The sequence below is a fragment of the Bombina bombina genome, chromosome 5, assembly GCF_027579735.1.
Source record: "Bombina bombina isolate aBomBom1 chromosome 5, aBomBom1.pri, whole genome shotgun sequence".
Taxonomy (NCBI): Eukaryota; Metazoa; Chordata; class Amphibia; order Anura; family Bombinatoridae; genus Bombina; species Bombina bombina.
In genome coordinates, this window is record NC_069503.1 from 395,966,041 (window position 1) to 395,987,290 (window position 21,250).

The 21,250-nt window shown below is 37.2% G+C and overlaps 1 protein-coding gene across 3 annotated transcripts in view; it reads left to right on the forward strand.

Annotated features, from left to right (window-relative positions):
• NR1D2 (nuclear receptor subfamily 1 group D member 2) overlaps positions 1-21,250 on the forward strand; it is a 127,611-nt gene that overhangs the window by 3,203 nt on the left and 103,158 nt on the right. For 2 of the 3 annotated variants that reach the window (XM_053714232.1, XM_053714230.1), the window contains exons 2-5: positions 9,371-9,682; positions 10,290-10,378; positions 14,360-14,504; positions 19,300-19,952. In XM_053714232.1, coding sequence (XP_053570207.1) covers positions 9,371-9,682; positions 10,290-10,378; positions 14,360-14,504; positions 19,300-19,952 — 1,199 coding nt within the window. The remainder of the gene's footprint in view (positions 1-9,370; positions 9,683-10,289; positions 10,379-14,359; positions 14,505-19,299; positions 19,953-21,250) is intronic. The other variant, XM_053714231.1, reaches the window with a different exon arrangement.

Sequence of the window (21,250 nt, forward strand, 5' to 3'; positions counted from 1 at the left end):
GACAAAAGCTTCTCCGTATACATTAGGTGTCATTTCTAAGTATTACTAGTAGTTATGCAGTTTGCACTGTTATTCTAATGTATTAGATAAATGTATTACCTAAACTATCTTTTCATATTTTATCATCAGAAAGTTATTCTAATTTTATCTACAGCTAACACAGAGCCAATAACTTGGAGAACAGGGAAAGCACTAAATGTTCCTGCCCTATAGTATGAGTTGTTAATATGCAGCTTTAGTCACATAATGTAATCCATCATTCTTACGAGAATATGACTTAAAGGTATGTGAAACCCAACACATTTCTTACCTGATTCAGATAAAGCATAGATTTTTTTTTTATTTTATTCTAACATTTTTCAGTTTACTTCTGTTATCAAATTTGCAATGTATAACATTGTTAAAAGCATTCTTGCAAAATTGCTGCCGTATAGTGCTCCAGACACAAAGGGACAGTCTACTCCAGAATTGTTATTGTTTAAAAAGATAGACAATCCCTTTATTACTTTTTCCCAGTTTGGCATAACCAACATGGTTAAATTAACACACTTTTTACCTCATTGATTACCTTGTATCTAAACATCTGCAGACTGCCCCCTTATTTCAGTTCTTTTGAAAGACTGGTATTTTAACCAATCCATCCGTGCTGACTTATGGGTTTCTTCATGGGAGTGAGCACAATGTTATCTAGATGGCACAAATGAATTAGAGCTTTCTAGCCCTGATGTAAGAGGCATCTTTCAAGGGCTTAGAAATTAGCATATGAGCCTACATAGCTTTTGCTTTCAACAAAGAATACCAAGAGAACAAAGGAAATTTGATGATAAAAGTAAATTGGAAATTTTTTTGTTTAAAAATTGCATGTCCTATCTGAATCATGAAAGTTTAATTTTGACTAGACTGTCCCTTTAACTCTCCTGAGCTTAGCTATCTGCTTTTCATCAAAGCATGCTTAAAGTGCCAGTCAACGTTCAAATTAAAGGGACAGTAAACATACAAAATAATGTTATATAATACTGCACACTGCAGCATTATATAACATTATCTTAGCTGCAGTGTTATAAATCTAATGCATTTACAGATTTTTTTATTCCAAAGTTGGACTCCGCTCAAGCTTCTACTGAGCGGGACTTGTTCAAAAGCGCTTTGCGGGCGCACTGTGTAGTCACAGCGCGCCCGATCGCGCCATTGAAGGAAATGTAGCTCGCTCTGATCTGGTAGCGGGAGCAAGCTACATTAACTTCAATGGCGTGATCGGGCGCAATGTGACTAGAGATGTAAAATTTCCGAAATTTTGAAGCCATGGTGCCTTTTGTAGTAGCTAGAGTGCTGATTGGATAACAATTAAAACCATTCTCTCACAGAAAAAAAATACTTTTGAAGTTGGCGGATGAGTGCAGGGAATTTGAATTTCATATCTACATTAAAAGCAAGTTATAGCTCATCTTCATTACAACTGATGAATTAAACTCTATCTAAAATATCACTAACATTCCGGTATTTTTATAAAGGGGAGAGTATACCACCACTTTAACCCCTTAACAACCAGCACCGTACCCTGTACGATGCTGGTCGTTAAGCCCTTAAGGACCAGCTTTGTACCCTGTACGACGCTGCTGTCCGCGATCTCGCTAAAAGCGAGATCGCACTATTTCTGCATGCCCCACGAGAGGGGCAGTGCAGAAATAAACGGGCAGAGTTACCGATGCATTGGGCAGTGGTGGTGCCGATCGTTGGTGTGGGAGGGTTAGGAGGGAGGCGGGTGGGCAGCCCATCGCTGCAGGCGTGTGGGACCGCTATGCTACAGATTTTTTTTTTTTTTTACATTGGCAGTGAGTGGGAAGGAAGGAGAGGGAGCTCATATAATAGATGGGGGATTAGAGTGTGGCAAAGCGATCTGGAAGGGGGGTAGGGTAATAAGAAGGGGCAGCTACACTACAGAAAAAAAAGTTTTATTATCATCAAATAAAAAAAAAAAACCTAAGTACCTAAGATTGCGGCAATTAGAAGTGAGAGGGTTAGAAAGCTTTTTCGAGGGATCAGGGAGGTGGGAAGGTAAGGGGGTAATCCTACACTAAGAATAGTTAGAAAAAAGGGTATAAAACTGCATACTTAAAGGGATACTGAACCCAAAAAAATGATTTTGTGATTCAGATAGAGCATGCAATTTTAAGAAACTTTCTAATTTACTCCTATTATCAATTTTTCTTCGTTCTCTTGCTATCTTTATATGAAAAAGAAGGGATCTAAGCTTTTTTCTTGGTTCAGAACTCCGGACAGCAGTTTTTGATTGGTTGATGAATTTATCCACCAATCAGCAAGGACAACCTAGGTTGTTCACCAAAAATGGGCCGGCATCTAAACTTACATTCTTGCATTTCAAATAAAGATACCAAGAGAATAAAGAAAATTTGATAATAGGAGTAAATAAGAAAGTTGCTTAAAATTTCATGCTCGATCTGAATCACAAAAGAAAACATTTGGGTTCAGTGTCCCTTTAAGATGGGGGGTGACCATGGGGGGGGGGGGGGAGCTGTTTGAGTGGGATCAGGGGGTGGGAAGTGTCAGGTGGAAGGCTAACCTCTACAATCAAGCTAAAATTAACCTTACAAGCTACCTAATTAACCCCTTCACAGCTGGGAATAATAAAAGTGGTGCACAGCTGCAATAAGCGGCCTTATAATTACCAAAAAACAATAGCAAAGCCACATATGTCTGCTATTTCTGAACAAAGGGATCCCAGAGAAGCTTTTACAATCATTTGTGCCATGATTGCACAAGCAGTATGTAAATAATTTTAGTGAGAAACCCACATTTTGTGAAAAAGTTAACGTTTTTTTTTATTTGGCTGGGAAATGGTGGCATGAAATATACCAAAATGGGCCTAGATGAATACTTTGGGGTTGTCTACTAAAAAAATAAATATATACAGATGGCCCTCGTTTTACAACGGTTCAATTTACACCGTTTCAGAATAACAACCTTTTTTTCTAGTCATGTGACTGCTATTGAAAAGCATTGAGAAGCAGTGCATTTATTACAATAGCCAGTAGGTGGAGCTGTCCGCTTGTGTTGCAGCAAAGCCAAGCAAACTGAAATTAATCAGTTTAACCAGACCTGAGCTATCGAGCAGATTTCAAAGGAACAAGATCTTCCCATCTATAAATCAGTCCAGATTGAAATGCATAGAAAGAACTGTTTTCAGAAAAATGCAAGTGAAGTCTGTGTGATGTGATTATTGTTAGGTTTATAATGCTGTTTAACAAATGTTTTTGTTCATTTAACTTAGTTTAATTATATATTCTGTGTTGTGTGATTATTTTATTAGGTTTATAATGCTGTTTAGCATTTAAAGTCATCATTTCAAAGCTTTAAAAATAATGTTTTAGGTGTTACTTATGACAATTTTGAGAGGCGTCTGGAACCTATCTCCCTCACTTCCCATTGACTTACATTATAAACTGGGTTTCAATTTACAACGGTTTTCGATTTACAACCATTCCTTCTGGAACCTAACCCCGGCGTAAACTGAGGGCTACCTGTATATAGGTAAATTTAAAAAAAAGGCTCTTTTTCTGTTTAAATGTAGTGATTGCAAAAATGCTCTGGGAAAGTCTGTCTGAACTGCCCGGTCCTTAAGGGGTTAAGATATTAAAAAATTATTTCAATTTTTTTTAAATAAAACGCTTCATATCTTTATGAAATTTGGCACAGAGATCTAATAGGGTATACTTTTATTATTTTGATGGAAACTGCAATAAATCCATGGATTTAATGCTTTGAAGTGGGGATCTTTGTTGCTTCCTAATGCACAGTATACAGAACAGCTAAAATCCATTTTGTCAGCATGCACAAAGGATGTTTTAGTATCAGGAACCTTTCATTCAAATGTCTTTATAGACCTGGAATTTAAATTGAATTTGTAAGTTACGCTCATCTATTAATTTGATTTCACTGTATAACTTTTTACATTTGATATCTGACATGCAAAGTTTTGGGTCTGCAGTCGACGTAATGTGATGCTAAAAAATCAGCGTAGGTATCATTTATGAGGACCTATTAAAGTCGATTTAGTTTCTATAGAAAGATCCAAGACCATTTATTTTTACATTAAAATAAAGCTTTAAACTGTAAATGTAAAAACTAGTGGCAAGTAGGTGAAGTATTGCTATATTTGTATTCGGTTTGTGTATGCGTTACGATTTTGGTTTAGTGAAATAACTGTTTTTTATTTATTTAAATATTCAGAAAAAATTGGAAACAATAATGAGTAATTAAAGTGCATACAAGATGCTGACATGGTGTAAATGTATTAAGTAACATTTTAGGAAATTGGGTTTGTGTGAAAAAAAATGCACTAAGAAAAGTGGGGCTGTAGTGTATTCATCCATGGTTTTAAGATATTAATCTTACATATAACTGCAGTACTGCCGTTGGGGTACTCAGTGATGCAGCTTACATCTTCTCAGCTGTTTTCAAGTTAAATGGACTAAGGGATAAGGATGTTTAAAAAAAAAAAGAAATGTTTTTTTTTTCTCTCTGTTGTACCACACATCAAAGAGACACAAGGATATTCTTAACTAACCATATGCGTGGAGAGCTGTGACGCAGGATGACTGTCCAGGAAAATTATGTAACCTCAGGTCTGAGGTAAAGCGATCAATAGGAGAGCATTAATGAAATCTTTCTGGCCAAAGGAGAACTGAGTAATGTTATTTACATGGTTAAAATGACCAATCCGTTTAATAGAATTACTAGTTAATCAGCCTGTGGTGGGAATACCCATTCAATCAACTGTTTGATAAAGGGAATACACTAAATGATTGTACCTTGCATAATACTTTCTGCCTTTTTTTCTTTTTTTCAAGGAAGCCCTATGTTTGTGTTCCTATAGCACAATCGTCTTTGTCCTTCAAATACATTTGTAATAAACTGTGATAACAGATATTGTAGATACTGGCATCTTCCCTATGTAACATAGATGTTCATTGTTCTCCCTCAAATCTCTTAATAATGCAGAACACCATTTCCCACTTAATTAAACAACTTTCCAATTTACTTCTATTATCTGATTTGCTTCATTCTCTTGATATCCTTTGTTGAAAATCATACCTCCTGAGCCTTCCTAGGTACCCTTTTTAACAAAGTATAGCAAGAGAAAAGGCCCAATAAGGTAATAGAAGTAAGTGGAGAAGGTGGGGGGGACCGCTACACTACATAACTTCTGGAAAGCGTGTGTGTGTGTATATATATATATATATATATATATATATAAATATATATATAAAACCAAAAAAACATTTTATAGGTACTTGTAGACAGTTGCCAGTATTTTAGAGGGGGAGGTTTAGAGAGCTGTTTGCGAGGGACAATGGAGGTTGGAGGGTAAGGGGGATCCTACACAGCAGAAAATATTAAAAAAAACAAAAAACTTCAATTTCACATTGGCAGACTGCCTGCCAGTACCCAAGATGGGGGTGACCAGTGGGGGAGGGAAGAGAGCTGTTTGGGATGGATCAGGGGTGAGAAGTGTCAGGTGGGAGGGTAATCTATACACTAAAGCTAAAATTAACTTTACAAGTTACCTGATTAACCCCTTTACTGCTGGGCATAATACAAGTGTGGTGCGCAGCTGCAATTAGCCGCCTTCTAATTACCAAAAAGCAATGGCAAAGCCATATATGTCTGCTATTTCTGAACAAAGGGGATCCCAGAGAAGCTTTTACAATCATTTGTGCCATGATTGCACAAGCGGTATGTAAATAATTTCAATGAGAAACCTAAAATTTGTGAAAAAGTAATTATTAGTTTGATCAAAAGAATATTAAATTTAATATTCTTTTGATTAAACTAATCATTAATTTATAGATATTGTACCCAATTATTAATTGAATATATGATGAATCACTTTGGTCTACACCAGTGATTTTCAACCTTTTTTTTGTCATGGCACATTTTTTTACATTAAAAAAATCCTGCGGCACACCACCATCCCAAAATTTGATAAAATCACACATTGCAGCCTAATACAGTGTGTGTGTGTGTATATATGTATATATATATAACAGTTTAGTCAATTCAATTGAGCTTTATTAGCATGACAGTCACTACAACTGTATTGCCAAAGCTAGAGGCACAATAATAACAATCAAAAGTTCCATGTATTGAGGCTGTTAGGGGGTACCAGTGATGAAAATAAATTCTTAGGTGATATGCAGTAGTTCCATGCAAGTAAAATTCCGCTTGTGAGGGCAGTAAGCAGTGCACAAGTATTGAGCCCAAAAGCAGAAACTACTGTGGCCCAAGTGATCCTACTGTTAAAGTCCCTAAGCCTTGGGGGCACCAGTATAAGAGTTTCACAATCAGTGTAGGATAAGCATAAATATGGGGCCCACAAAAGAGCATCGGGGCTTGGCAATCAGGCAGTGATGAGAGTACAATGAAAAATTACAAAAGTTAATCCAGGAGGTCAAATGGCATAAAATGCATATGATGGTAAACAGAAAGGTCTCACCCAGTTAAAGCAGATGTCTTCTTCTCTATGCTGGAACAATATAATTAATACCCAGGGCAATTCTCCCTGAGCTTGAGAATCCAGGAAGGGGTGGTAAGTGGATCTGTAAAACTGCGACTGTTGGAGTGTGTAGGCTTCAATTGATCAAAAGACCTCCATAGACACAGAAAGAAAATGGCAGCCATTCCCGTCACTTCGGCCCACTCTCCTTTATTCTTCAAGGCTACTATAAATCCGGATTCCAGTAAGTAACACGTACCTCCTGGCCAGTTACCCCATTCGGAAGCTTGGAACAAGTGAATGTAGGCTCCTAGGCCTCAGAGTAGGCCGCAGGATATGTGCGCTGTCGACCCCCAGCACTAACAGGCCTCCGCAACAGGGGGGGGGGAGAAAAAAGGACTGCATCTGTTTGCTTGACCTCCGAAGCGGAGTTCTGACACTCCCGAGTGTCGTATATCTTTTTATTAGATCTCTCAGTAGTCATCGTGGCTATCGTAGCAGATGCCTTCAAATACATGCGCCGCCACGCAAATGCGCACTGGCTTCACGGGTCTTCTCTTGCTCAGATCTCCTTGATAGGAACTTTTGTAATGCAGCTGAGGCGAGTGAAATCTCCGGAGCGGAGCCCCGACCCTCCGGAGAACTGTGTGGGATTTAAGAGAGTCCCTGTGTGTCTGGATGAGTGCGTAGGGTAGCAGCAGCTACCGGCTTCTGTTCCGTTTCAGGAGTGCACTTAAGCAAGAAGGGACCAATTCACGGCAGCACACCTTACGATCTCTCACAGCGCACTAGTGTGCCACGGCATAGTGGTTGAAAATCACTGGTCTACACTATGAAATAAAGTATAATTTCACTGAAAAGGGCAGAACAATTTAACGGCATAAAAGTCGGAAGTAGGACCAATGAAAATTAAGCCGGATGAAGCCCTATTACGCATCACCACTAAGGGTGAAACGCGAGTCGCAAGCCTATCAATCAGTGTGAGGGTTGCAGCTGAGCCCTCGAACAACGCTGACTGGACTACAACAATGAAGATGAGACAGGCATGCTCACGATGGGATCACGAAAATATTCTCTAAAACAGAGGAAACACGAAATTGACAAGTGCAGTAGTCCCCAAGGGGGGCACGAAGGTGAGCCGCTATTGAGCAAACTACAATCAAGGTAGGAGCAGTAATCAACTCTGCAAAAATGTGTTACCTGCTATTTAGGAGATGTGTATGATTACCTAGCCAGGTAGGCGTCCTCATTACGTTGAGCCGTAAAACCTTGGGGTATTATCCGCTCCTACTATTGTTAACGCCTATTATGATGAACTCATAAAACACACTATACTCCATCATTTGTTTTATGATCCCGTGAGCGATAAGTCCCTCTTCTATTCCACGTAACCACAAACGTTTAATGTTTGTCTATTCAACCCATTGACTGCCTAAACAAATTTCATTGGTATTATGCTGCAATTACAGCTTTTTGGATACAATTTTGGATACAATTTATCAGGGCTGACCTGCAACAATTGTTTCATTATTTGATGAATTTGTAGGTTTAAGTGGGCCCATGTTCGTGTTAAAATTTGTATTTTCCTGGCAGCTATTAAAGCATTCATAAGTGTATTATTAAGATTTAATTGTTTATTGTAACATATATTTTGATTGGGCCCTCTGTCCATGTTATTTGGGAACTTTTTGAGATCTGTGCTTCTCTCCTGCAATACTAGTTAGTGGGAAGGTTACTTAATACTCTGGTGCTGGATAAAAGGGATCTTTTATATGAGTTTATAGACCCATACGTGCAACATGCAACAATTTTATTATCATCCCCCCGAGCACAGTTTTGTCCTGATATAAACTTAGAGAATCAGATCATTTCGAATGAGTGAGGTTTTAATAAATGTAGTGGTGCGAACCGACTATTATAATAATATATACACACAAGCATATGCATACACGTGTGTACACATTTGCCTATGAATATATATATATATACTCAAGCATATGCATACACGTGTGCACACATTTGCCTATGAATATATATATATATATATATATATATACACAAGCATATGCATACACGTGTGCACACATTTGCCTATGAATATATATATATATATATATATATATATATATATATATATATATACACAAGCATATGCATACACGTGTGCACACATTTGCCTATGAATATATATATACACGTGTGCACACATTTGCCTATGAATATATATATATATATATATATATATATACACAAGCATATGCATACACGTGTGCACACATTTGCCTATGAATATATATATATATATATACACGTGTGCACACATTTGCCTATGAATATATATATATATATATATATATATATATACACAAGCATATGCATACACGTGTGCACACATTTGCCTATGAATATATATATATATATATATATATATATATATATATACAAGCATATGCATACACGTGTGCACACATTTGCCTATGAATATATATATATATATATATATATACACACAAGCATATGCATACACGTGTGCACACATTTGCCTATGAATATATATATATATATATATATAAACAGTTGGTAATTGACACTATATTTTTTTATTTGTTTTTTTAGTAAAATTTGGGAGACTGTTTTTGCAGTTTAAATACCTTTGAGTGCTTCTTCCCACTAGGAGTTAAATAAAAAATACAAAATTACAAAATATGTATTATCCTTTCTTAGCTATAAAACTGAACAGTAATTGTTCTTTTAGTAAAATAAACATTGTATACTGTAATTCATCCTGCGGGGGCTACAATCTAAACCTAGAAATAATCTGATAACACTGAGGATTTCAAATGTCTCTCTCTGTAGGTGGTGTCATTACTTACATCAGCTCCTCGAGCTCTGTTTCCAGTCCTTCCTCGTGCCACAGTGATAGCTCCAACAGTAGTTTCCACGCCACCTCTCCCCTGCCTTCATCACCTGGCAGTTCTGCCTCAGAGGGTAGCAGTGTCGGAAGCAGCGGCAGTAATAACAACATTGGAAAGAGTGACCTTTCCAACAGAAGCATCCTTTCAAGTCTAGAGGAGTCACACAGGGACCAGCCAGTGGATGCGCTGTGCATTAAAACAAGCTACACAAGCGCAGCAATTCTGACCAAAGGCCATAGTGGAGGTACATCTAGTAAGTAAGGTAGCACCTCAGTTGTGGGAGGCACTACATTTATTATTATTATTATATAATATTAGTGGATTTTACTAGAACGCATAGATTTGCAGGGTTGCTAGTTTTAAACTTACACGCTCTAACACAGAGCACGTCATGTTTTTACTGTAATGATACTTTATTATGTATTCTTTCATACAGATAAGCACAATTTTTACTAAGATACTTTAACTATTTGGAATATAGCACAGTTCTAAGATGCTGTTTAATATTATATTTTGTAGCTGTAATGAAATATTTATTTAGTCCAAAACCTCCAGCAACTATTATTTATGAAATACTCGAGAACGTGCTTGTTTCTTGAGCACTGGATGGCAGCAGTGTTCACAACCATGTTTGTAACAATGTTCTGCATATGGTGCTCAGCACACATACACACTCCTGTTCCTACCTCAGTACGCTCTCATGCAAAGGGTCTAATTTTAAACAAAAGAAATAGAAAATAAGGTAGGGTTGATATGTTAATTGGAAGGTTTTATTTTAGTTTTATTTGCTATATCTGAATGATAAAATATTTCATTTTGACTTTCCATATAATATATTTGTAAACTGTGCTTCCTTTTAGAATTCAATGGCATGATCCTTCTGTGTAAAGTGTGTGGAGATGTTGCCTCTGGATTCCACTATGGGGTCCATGCCTGTGAAGGCTGTAAGGTAATGATACAGCTATACCTCTTGTACAGAAAACAATGTGCCATGAAATCCTTAGCTATCTAATATGACAGATTTTAACTGCTAACAAAGGCTCCCATTCCAGACCACCAGAAGTGCTGTGCCAAAGCATGTTTTGGCAGCTGGGTGATTTTTTTTTTTCTAACCCATTCCATTCATTAGAAGAGCTGCCTTTTGAATTACTAAAAGCTTTATGTCTAGATATTAATCTATAGATGTTAGTTGCACACACTGTCAACTTATGACAGTTCTGTATTCAGTATGGCAAGAAGCAGAAAGTCAATGTTATTTGTTACCAGAGTTATAAATACTGTAGCTCCCACTATAAATCACTATTTAGTACCATCACAGGAATTTCACCTTAACACTCTCATAATAAAGTGAGTAAACTATTCTTTATTTGTGATCATTACTGCAGGTAATGATTTATATAGATATACCTTGAGAAGTTCACTTTACAAATGAATTTATATTGAAGGCACACTGAACATAATGGAGACGCCAGTGTAGGTAAGCCCAGAGCTGAAAGGGAGATTCCAGTGTAGGTAAGCCCAGAGCTGAAAGGGAGACGCCAGTGTAGGTAAGCCCAGAGCTGAAAGGGAGACGCCAGTGTAGGTAAGCCCAGAGCTGAAAGGGAGACGCCAGTGTAGGTAAGCCCAGAGCTGAAAGGGAGACGCCAGTGTAGGTAAGCCCAGAGCTGAAAGGGAGACGCCAGTGTAGGTAAGCCCAGAGCTGAAAGGGAGACGCCAGTGTAGGTAAGCCCAGAGCTGAAAGGGAGACGCCAGTGTAGGTAAGCCCAGAGCTGAAAGTAGATTTAACAACTGGTTATATTTTTTTCTATCTTTACACAAAATAGTTTTATTTATATGTAACACATCTTCACAATAGTTCATTCTTTATTTTTTATTATTCTCAGATTTTTTAGCATCACTGTTAAATTGAACTACTCTGTTAGTGCAAACCATGCATAGGGAGTGCATTTGATTTGTGTTCTATTTCTTTCATAAGATGGTAAGAGAACACGAGCCATCACATTTGGGATTAAAGTCCAGTCCTACAGGAGGAGGCAAAACGCCCCATACACCAGAGCTTTGATCCCTCCCACTTTCCATTGATTCCTTAGTCATGGAGAATGAGGATGGTGAAACTTGAAGTGCTGATCTACCCATCAATTGAAAGGGTTTCTCAAACTTATGTGAGACCCAATATCCACCTCAGAGAGCTGGGAATAGGACCAATGGGGGTAAAGGAGTACATTGGTAGTGTAGCTATTTGCCTGACACAGGTGTCGCTGGTACTGCGACCTCCTCCTGTTGGCCTAGTCGGAGTACTCCTTCCTTAGATCCTGTGTCAGTGCATACTACACAAGATGGGCTCTTCTACTGGAAACAGGTCTCCTGCAGCTTGGTAAGCACAGTAGACTGAGTGCTGACAGGTAAGTTGCTACTTTCACTAATATAGTCCGCAGGCTATTAGCATGAACATGTACACATGATTCACATAGCCTGGGGACATAGTTACATACATCAGATAGCACTCTGTTTTGGACACTTTTACACATTTACTGTAACAATGAGATACTGGGGTCGATTTATGAAGCAGCGGATGCTGCTTCCGACCCACTCTGCTTCAGTTCCGCCTGAAGCGGAAGTTAAGAAGCAGCGGTCCTAAGACCGCTGCTGATTAACCTGTCCGCCACCTCTGCAGTAATCAGCCCGATCGAATATGATTGGGTTGATTGACACCCCCTGCTAGCGGACGATTGGCCGCGTATCTGCAGGGGGTGGTATAGCACCAGCAGTTCACAAGAACTGCTGGTGCAATGATAAATGCCAAGAGCGTATGCTGTCGGCATTTATCGATGTGCGGCGGACATGATTCGCTATAGTGGATCATGTCTGTCCGCACCATGATAAATTTACCCCACTGTCTTTTTTTACATTTTTTTCTGTTATTTAGTGCATACCAGACCTCTGCTCCTTGTTTTCAGCAGGCTCTCAGATGATCAGGAACATATCTGAAGCTGTGGAGCTCAATATCATAAGATTCTGAGCTTCCTTCTGTGCAGAGTTCAGGGAATTCATTTTTCCCCACCAAAACTGTGCCCTATTTTTCTCCTTTGCCTCCACAGTGCTGGCTGTCTTTGGTGACACACTGCAATTTCTTCTCATAGTGACGAGTACCCTTACTAACTAGAGTTTTGCATACATTTATGTTTATTTATTTAACCCTTTATTTACTCAAACTGTAATTTTTATATTTTGAAGTACGAGATTTTTTTCTCTTAGAGAGAGTGCACATTTTTTTTTCTTCGATAAAGGTTTATCAGCCAGTTCCTTTAAAGGCTAAATGTCTTCCCTTTCAGTCTCTTAAGCTTTTGTTCAAGATTTGGTCAGGATAAGACCAGTTATTAGGCCTGTGTTTTCTTCATGCTTAGATGTTTGAACCTATGCGAAGTCAGGACATTCAACTGTTGTCTTGAAAAGTTTCCTTTCTCGTAGCCATTTCCTCATCCAAAAGAAAATCTGAGCTTTCTGTGATTCTCCTTACCTTATTTTTTTATCAGGATAAAAAAAAATAAGAATGAACCTACTCTTCCTGAAGTTGTTTCTTCTAAAAACATTAATTATAAAATGTTATTCTTATTTTACTGTCTAGTGCCAAAAAAAATGCTAACTTGGATGTGGTATGGGCCTTGAAATTTTATCTTCCAGCCACTAACAAATTTAGAATGTCTTCTTCCTTGATTATTCTTAGGTTCCTAGCAAGGGACAGAAAGCCGCTGCAATCTTCTTGGCATTGTGGTTTAAAGCTTTGATTCTCGTAGCATAGCTAGTAGCGGGAAGTCTCCTCTTGAATGAATTACTCTTCAGTCTACCAGAGTAGTTGCCACTTATTGGGCTTTTAGAAATTAAGCTTCAATTGAACAGACTTGCAAGGCAACTACGTAGTCATCTTTTCATACCTGCACCAAATTCTGCCATTTTGACACATTTGCCTCTTGAGGCTGCTTTTGATAGGAAAGTTCTGTAGGTCCCAGTGTCTGTTTAGTACCTCTACCTACCTTAAAGGGACACTGTACCCAAAAAAATTCTTTCGTGATTCAGATAGAGCATGACATTTTAAGCAACTTTCTAATTTACTCCAATTATCAAATTTTCTTCATTCTCTTGGTATCTTTATTTGAAATGCAAGAATGTAAGTTTAGATGCCGGCCCATTTTTGGTGAACAACCTGGGTTGTCCTTGCTGATTGGTGGATAAATTCATCCACCAATAAAAAACTGCTGTCCAGAGTGCTGAAACCAAAAAAAAGCTTAGATGCCTTCTTTTTCAAATAATGATAGCAAGAGAACGAAGAAAAAGTGATAATAGGAGTAAATTAGAAAGTTGCTTAAAATTGCATGCTCTTTCTGAATTACAAAAGAAAAAATTTGGGTACAGTTTCCCTTTAACTGTTTTTTTCCACCCTATTTCATGGTGGTCTCGGGGACTTCACAGCTTTGGTATAGGATCCCACATGATGGCTCGTGGACTCTCACCATCTTATGAAAGAAAACACAATTCATGCTTACCTGATACATTCATTTCTTTCATGGTGGTGAAAGTCCATGAAATCCGCCCTGTGTGGGGTGTTTTCCTCCTTTTGTGGGACAGGGCTTTAATCCCATATGTGATAGCTCTTGGACTCTCGCCATCATGAAAGAACTTTTATCAGGTAAGCATACATTTTGTTTTTTATTTGTATACTTCATTCAGTGTATTCACAGGGATTAAATCACTTTCTTGCAATATATTCAAATAACTGAGAAAAACTATGATGGAATTTATTTAAATATACATTACTAATGGCTGCAAAAAAATACAAATGAATTCCCTCCTTCCAGTGTCATTGACTGCATAATAATGTAGATATCTTCTAGCACGACAAGAAAAAGAATATAACAAAATAACTTTTGTTCAGGGTTTTTTTAGGAGAAGCATACAACAAAACATCCAGTACAAAAAGTGCGTCAAGAACGAGAGCTGCTCCATTATGAGAATGAATCGAAACCGATGCCAGCAATGTCGCTTCAAGAAGTGTTTGTCTGTTGGGATGTCCAGAGATGGTATGTTATGTGATCATTATGTGCACATAGCATCTAACAAGTCTTCCTACGCATTTCTTTTCTCTCTCCTCCTCCTGCATTGTATACTGTAAACTTTTATCCCAGACCCAGTGCAATGATACCACATATCTTCACAACCCTATTTTTTTATTTAATTTATTTTTTAATGTATTCAGTGTTTGTTTATATTTGTTTATATTTAAAAATTCTTTAAATCCCTGCAAATATAATAAATCTAATGGTTTTTAATATATTAAAATTTACAAATATCAGACTTGTTGCCACCATATGATTTTTTTTAAATGTCTGCTGAGCAGATTATCTTGAGATTTATAAAGGACAGATAGCTATGTAAACAATTTTAGTCATTTAGTCAAATATATGCTTTCTAGATATATAGACTGACTTAACCATTATAACCCCATAAGAAATATGATATACATTCTAATCAGGCAATGCCAAATTGTCTTTAGGGATATCTGTATTACTATACACAATTTAGTTGCTTATGTGGCCTTTAAAGTGAGACTATAAACATTTTAAAAGGGCTAAAATAATCTTTTTTTGCACTAATGAATAACTTTTGGTAAAAAAAAAATGGTATCCATCAAATTTAAAATTAACCCAATCTTCTCAAATTTGTCATGGCAGTAAAGTAGATGATTCTTTACCATTGAGTAAATGTTAAGCCATCACTTGGAGAAACTTTAAACTAGAGTTCTGCACCTTTTTGAATTCCATTTATCTTTTAGATTAATTGCTTTTAGCACAAATGAACAAAAGAAGACAGCGCCTCATAGTGCAAATAAGTTCCATAAGCTGGGGTCACAAAAAGAGACAAACAGTTGTAAATATACTCACAAGGGTACTGGCACTCTTATGTAAAGAAGTGCGAATAGGCAGGCTGACGTTTCACAGCAGTCAGTACGCTGAAACAGGTGGTATCCAAACTTCCAAGATGCAGCTGTGGGCTCTCCTCCACGAATCAAAGGGGATCGCCTGGAGCGGCACTGTGATCGCCAAAGGTATCTCAACGGTGATGTTTAAAAGAAAAACCCTTATGGAAGCAACAGGGTTTATAGTAATAAAAAAGCCAAAATCACTAGGCTTATATGAAAAGGTATAAAAACAATTTATTTTGAGAGCTTTAAACGCGTTTCTCGGCCGCAAGCTCCTGGCCGTTTCTTCAAGTATAATGAATTACACATGTAAGTCAAAGCAAATTTAAAAAGAGTTCCAAAACATTTCATTGGTCCAAAATTTGACCAATCCTGGCCTCTGACACGTCATGAACAGTTTCAGAGTGTAACAATGTTGAAACAGATAACATGGAAAAAGGCAAATATAAACATCTTTGCTAGACAGTAAAAACAATGTTAAATACTAAAGATAATAAAATCTATGTCTAAACAAAACTTAAATGCATTTGATCAACCTTAGTCCGGGTTTCCAAGCAGCAGAGAATAGTAATCATGCATATTGACATAAGTTCGTTTTCAATCCCATAACTCATACCAATCTATCTAATATTTAGACATCACTGAACACAGTGTAATAATACAAACTCTACACACTTTATATAAGCATTTTTTTACATATGCAATGTTTTACAATGGTCCATAGATCAAATGCATTTAAGTTTTGTTTAGACATAGATTTTATTATCTTTAGTATTTAACATTGTTTTTACTGTCTAGCAAAGATGTTTATATTTGCTTTTTTCCATGTTATCTGTTTCAACATTGTTACACTCTGAAACTGTTCATGACGTGTCAGAGGCCAGGATTGGTTAAATTTTGGACCAATGAAATGTTTTGGCACTCTTTTTAAATTTGCTTTGACTTACATGTGTAATTCATTATACTTGAAGAAACGGCCAGGAGCTTGCGGCCGAGAAACGCGTTTAAAGCTCTCAAAATAAATTGTTTTTATACCTTTTCATATAAGCCTAGTGATTTTGGCTTTTTTATTACTATAAACCCTGTTGCTTCCATAAGGGTTTTTCTTTTAAACATCACCGTTGAGATACCTTTGGCGATCACTAACTCAAAGTGGTTGCTGTATGCAGGGAAAGCTGCTTCTTCCAACACAGTGCTGCTCCAGACGATCCCCTTTGATTTGTGGAGGAGAGCCCACAGCTGCATCTTGGAAGTTTGGATACCACCTGTTTCAGCGTACTGACTGCTGTGAAACGTCAGCCTGCCCATTCGCACTTCTTTACATAAGAGTGCCAGTACTCTTGTGAGTATATGTACAACTGTTTGTCTCTTTTTGTGACCCCAGCTTATGGAACTTATTTGCACTATGAGGCGCTGTCTTCTTTTGCTCATTTTCTAGATATACTGTTTGATCACACAGTCCCAAGACCAGCTGCCTGCTGCACACAAACACCACCATCTTGTCGAAGTCTTCATCTAACCCTTAGAGACACTTATTGTTTGAGATATCGTTTCAATCACAACTTGGGACTTTGCACAATAAGCATTCTAAATAATTTTTGTCTTTTAATACAGATATGTATTTTAAATGTCACTAATTTTTATTTGTTATATTATTTTGTTTTTTTTCTACAGAGTTGTCACTTTGTTATATTTTATAACTCCTTTGTGTCACATTCCGTGACTGTTTCACTTATACACAACTATCGTTGTCCTTTACTATAGAAACAATACCATATATTTTTGGCCAAATAACACTTTTTTTTTTTTTTTTGGAGAGATTTGGCGCACTCTATCTCTATACTGCAGTATGTTTTTTTTTCTTCTTTTAGCACAAATACCTAGAACTTGACCGCTCTTAACTGCAAAGTTCCTACTGTCATTCCTCATTTGAATCTAGGACCTGTCTCTCTTCAATTCTTGTGAACTGCACTGGTCCAGCCTATCCCACATACCCTTGCCATATGTATTCAGCTCAAGTAAAATGATTGGATAGTAGACACACACTGTATTTTCTCTCTCTCTCCTTTATTACAGGGCATTTCTCACTTCATGTATTTTATCTGTGAGTTTATTGTGTGTTTTCTCCCAGAAACATTTAGATTTAACAAACATACACCATATACAAAACTATCTATAAGGGTGAATGGGTGGTTTCAAGTTGTACAGTTCTCCTCCCTCACTCCCCCGTTCTTATCTAGTTGGCACTTGGGATGAAGACACACTTTCTACAGGAGCTCTCCCCTTCCTTAACTTCTTGTGCCATTTGGACATAGATCTACATCATGCAATACATAGACCATTATACCACATAACGTAGATCTATTTCCAAACAAAGGGGATCACAGAAAAGCTTTTACAATGATTTGTGTAATGATCGCACAAGTGGTTTGTAAATATTTTAAGTGGGAAACCCAAAGTATGTGAAGAAGTTAACAATTTTTTTTATATGATCGCATTTGGCGGTGAAATTGTGGCATGAAATATGCAAAATTGGGCATAGATCAATACATTGGGTTATTTTTTAGGATTATTTCCCTTTAAGGTCTATTTCTCAACGCTGTATGTTTATTTTATAACATTTAGCTGTGAAGAAGGGGCATGTTATTCCTGCAGACACAAATTCACTGTTTACAAAACCAATAATATGTGATAATATCTTCAAAATAGAACAATAGTCCAAAATAATCTGACAGGAACTTTTGGGAGAGCATGAAATTGTGAATGGATTAATGGAATTAATTTGAGAAAAAAAACATTACAGCCATGAATATACAGCATCTTGCCATATAATTAAACACTAATCTATATTTCAGGATGAATAACGTTTGGATTTTTATGTATCTTAAATAGAAACTATCTTCGATTTTTCATCAAAAGGCATTTTATTTGAAAAAAATCCTATTTAAATAAAAAACAAAATTGATTTAAGTAAAAAAAAAAAATCCGATTTTAGTAAATCATTGATTTTTATCCACAGTGGTGCCTTTCTATGTATATAGGATACAGGAAATATTTTCACACTTTTGGGTAATCATCTGTTTGGATTGAGATATAATTTAATTGTATTCAGTGGAGAGATGTGCTTTCACAGAAATGCTTGTGCTGCAGCTTAAAGGGACACTGAACCCAATTTTTTTATTTTGTGATTCAGATAGAGCATGATATTTTAAGCAACTTTCTAATTTACTCCTATAATCACATTTTCTTCATTCTCTTGGTATCTTTATTTGAAATGCAAGAATGTAAGTTTATATCCTGGCCCATTTTTGGTGAACAACCTGGGTTGTTCTTGCTGATTGGTGGATAAATTCATCCACCAATAAAAAAAGTGCTTTCCAGAGTTCTGAACCAAAAAAAGCTTAGATTACTTATTTTTCAAATAAAGATAGCAAGAGAATGAAGAAAAATTGATAATAGGAGTAAATGAGAAAGTTGCTTAAAATTTCATGCTCTATCTGAATCAGAAAATACTTTTTTTTGGCATTAGTGTCCCTTTAAGTTAGTTAATAGAATGTTAAGGTAGACCGTAATCTGCTCAAACCATATTATAAATACTTTTTCTAATTAAAATACATTTGGAAAAAAAGTTATAAATTTTACTCCCCCCCCTCATCCAATACCACAGCAAGGCTAGTGCTGTACCACTTCTGCCTAAAAGCTGCTTGATGTGAATTTTATAGGGGGAGTTGATACAGCTATAACAGGGATGGGTGGAAAGAGGATTTTATAACCTTTGTTTTTAACCATTTATTTCCTAATGTCCTGGACATTCAATCCTCTAATTTGTTTAAGTTGTATTTACAATATATTGTTTTAAACAGGCTCTTATAATAGAAGATATTTTTCTTCCACAGCTGTTCGTTTTGGCCGCATTCCAAAGCGGGAAAAGCAGAGGATGCTGATAGAAATGCAGAGTGCCATGAAGACCATGATGAACAATCAGTTTAATAACCCATCTCTTCAGGAAACACTGCCAGACTACCAAGCATCTCCACAGCCATCTCTTCACCACCCTGCTCCAGAAAATCTGAGAACCCAGGCTCAGCAATATCCAGAAAGCAATAGTCTTACTACTTCATCTCTTCCTCACCATTCACAGCCGCCTCCTCCTCCCTTAGAAGTAAGCAAGGAGGACGTTATTTGCTCCGTAACCAGGGCTCATAGGGAAACCTTCATGTACAACCAAGAACCTACTGAAATTCCCACAGAGGCTCCTCAGCAGCAAGAAAACAATTACAATGTCAAACATAATAACCCCATCATCAATGAGTCCTGTTTTGCACATAAACCTTTCAATAATAGCCAGAAATATCTGAATGGGCAACACAAAGACAGAAACATTGCTTCCTATCCAAGTGGACATGCTGTTTGTTTCTCCAATGGGCACAATGTAAACTTTTCCAATTGGTTTTGCCACAAAGGACGTAGTAAAACAAAAGCATTTGATATCCCTGATAGTAATAATGTAAATGGATATTCTTGCAACAGAGGAAGGCGAATGCATCTGGTAAATATTTTATTAACATACTTTTATATATATATAATACTAAAGGAAATCTGTATTTTAAAATGTTATTGGACCAGAAAAACTCATGTACCAGAATTAATTAATTTCATCATAGTCTGATTTTTTAAACTTAGACTATATTGTCAATGTCTTTTTCGGGTGAGCACCAGCCATGAATTCAATCAACTAAAAACTCTCACAAAAACATGTCTTCGTTAGTTAAGTTCATGGTAATGCGAAAGATATTTGCAAATGACAAATGCACAGGGTATATGACTGCTCAAGATATTACATTAGAGTTATTTGGATTGATCTTTCTATACAGTGTATCATGTTAAAAATGTTTAATGGGACCGCAAACTTAAAAATATTATTAGATATAATATAATGTTAAAATAGATTTGAGAGATTTTAGCCCCCAAAGTTACACTTACCTCCTTTCTTCTCCAGGCTCTTCTTATCAGAGCTTCCTTACAAAAGCGGTTTGCGCTATTGAACTTAATGTGGCTCGCTCTGATCAGGTAGCGGGAGTGAACAACATTTAGTTCAATAGCGTGATCAGGCGTCCTATGGTTAGACAGCGCGACTGCGAACTGCTAAAACCTGATCTTAAGAGCATGGAGAGGAAAAGAGGTAAGTGTAACTTTGGGGGCTAAAATCTCTCCAATCTTTTGATTTTTAAGATAATGTTACATAATTCTGCACTATATGCATAGCGGTATCAGCAGGGCTTGGGGTCAAGCTTTCAACATTCCGCGCTGGCTTTAGCCTCTCTTTTGGCTCTGGGTCTCCTGGCCATTAGCAGCCAGTACATAGATTTCAGTCCTATGAACTGTGTGCTTGGGACGATCGCAATGTGCACTATGTGAGACAGGCTATGGGAACAGTAGGCTTGTTTTAAACTCGTGTTTTAAACCTCCTTGGGGCTTTCTAGCTCTTATAGGGTAGTGGTCTATTTTAGTAATGGCGGCTGCACTTAGGTAGGGTTTGGCACCATCTGTCTTTTCTCCCTCAAATGCTACCATTTTAAGAGATAGTAGTTAGTTTTATTGGTGGCAGAGCTAATAGATTTGGTGCCATTTATCCGCCCTCCCTCTTTTATTATTGCCGGTAATGTGGCTATCGTTCTCGCGCCATTAGTTAGTCTATTTTACTAGGACTCAGGCTTGGAGAGGGAGGTTCTATGAGAAAGCGCCGCCATCTTATTGTTTGGTGGTCAGTATTTCCAACCTCGATATGTCCTTAGTGATATGCGCCACAGGATCTCTGGTGCTAGGTTCACTTTCCCCCTACCGGGT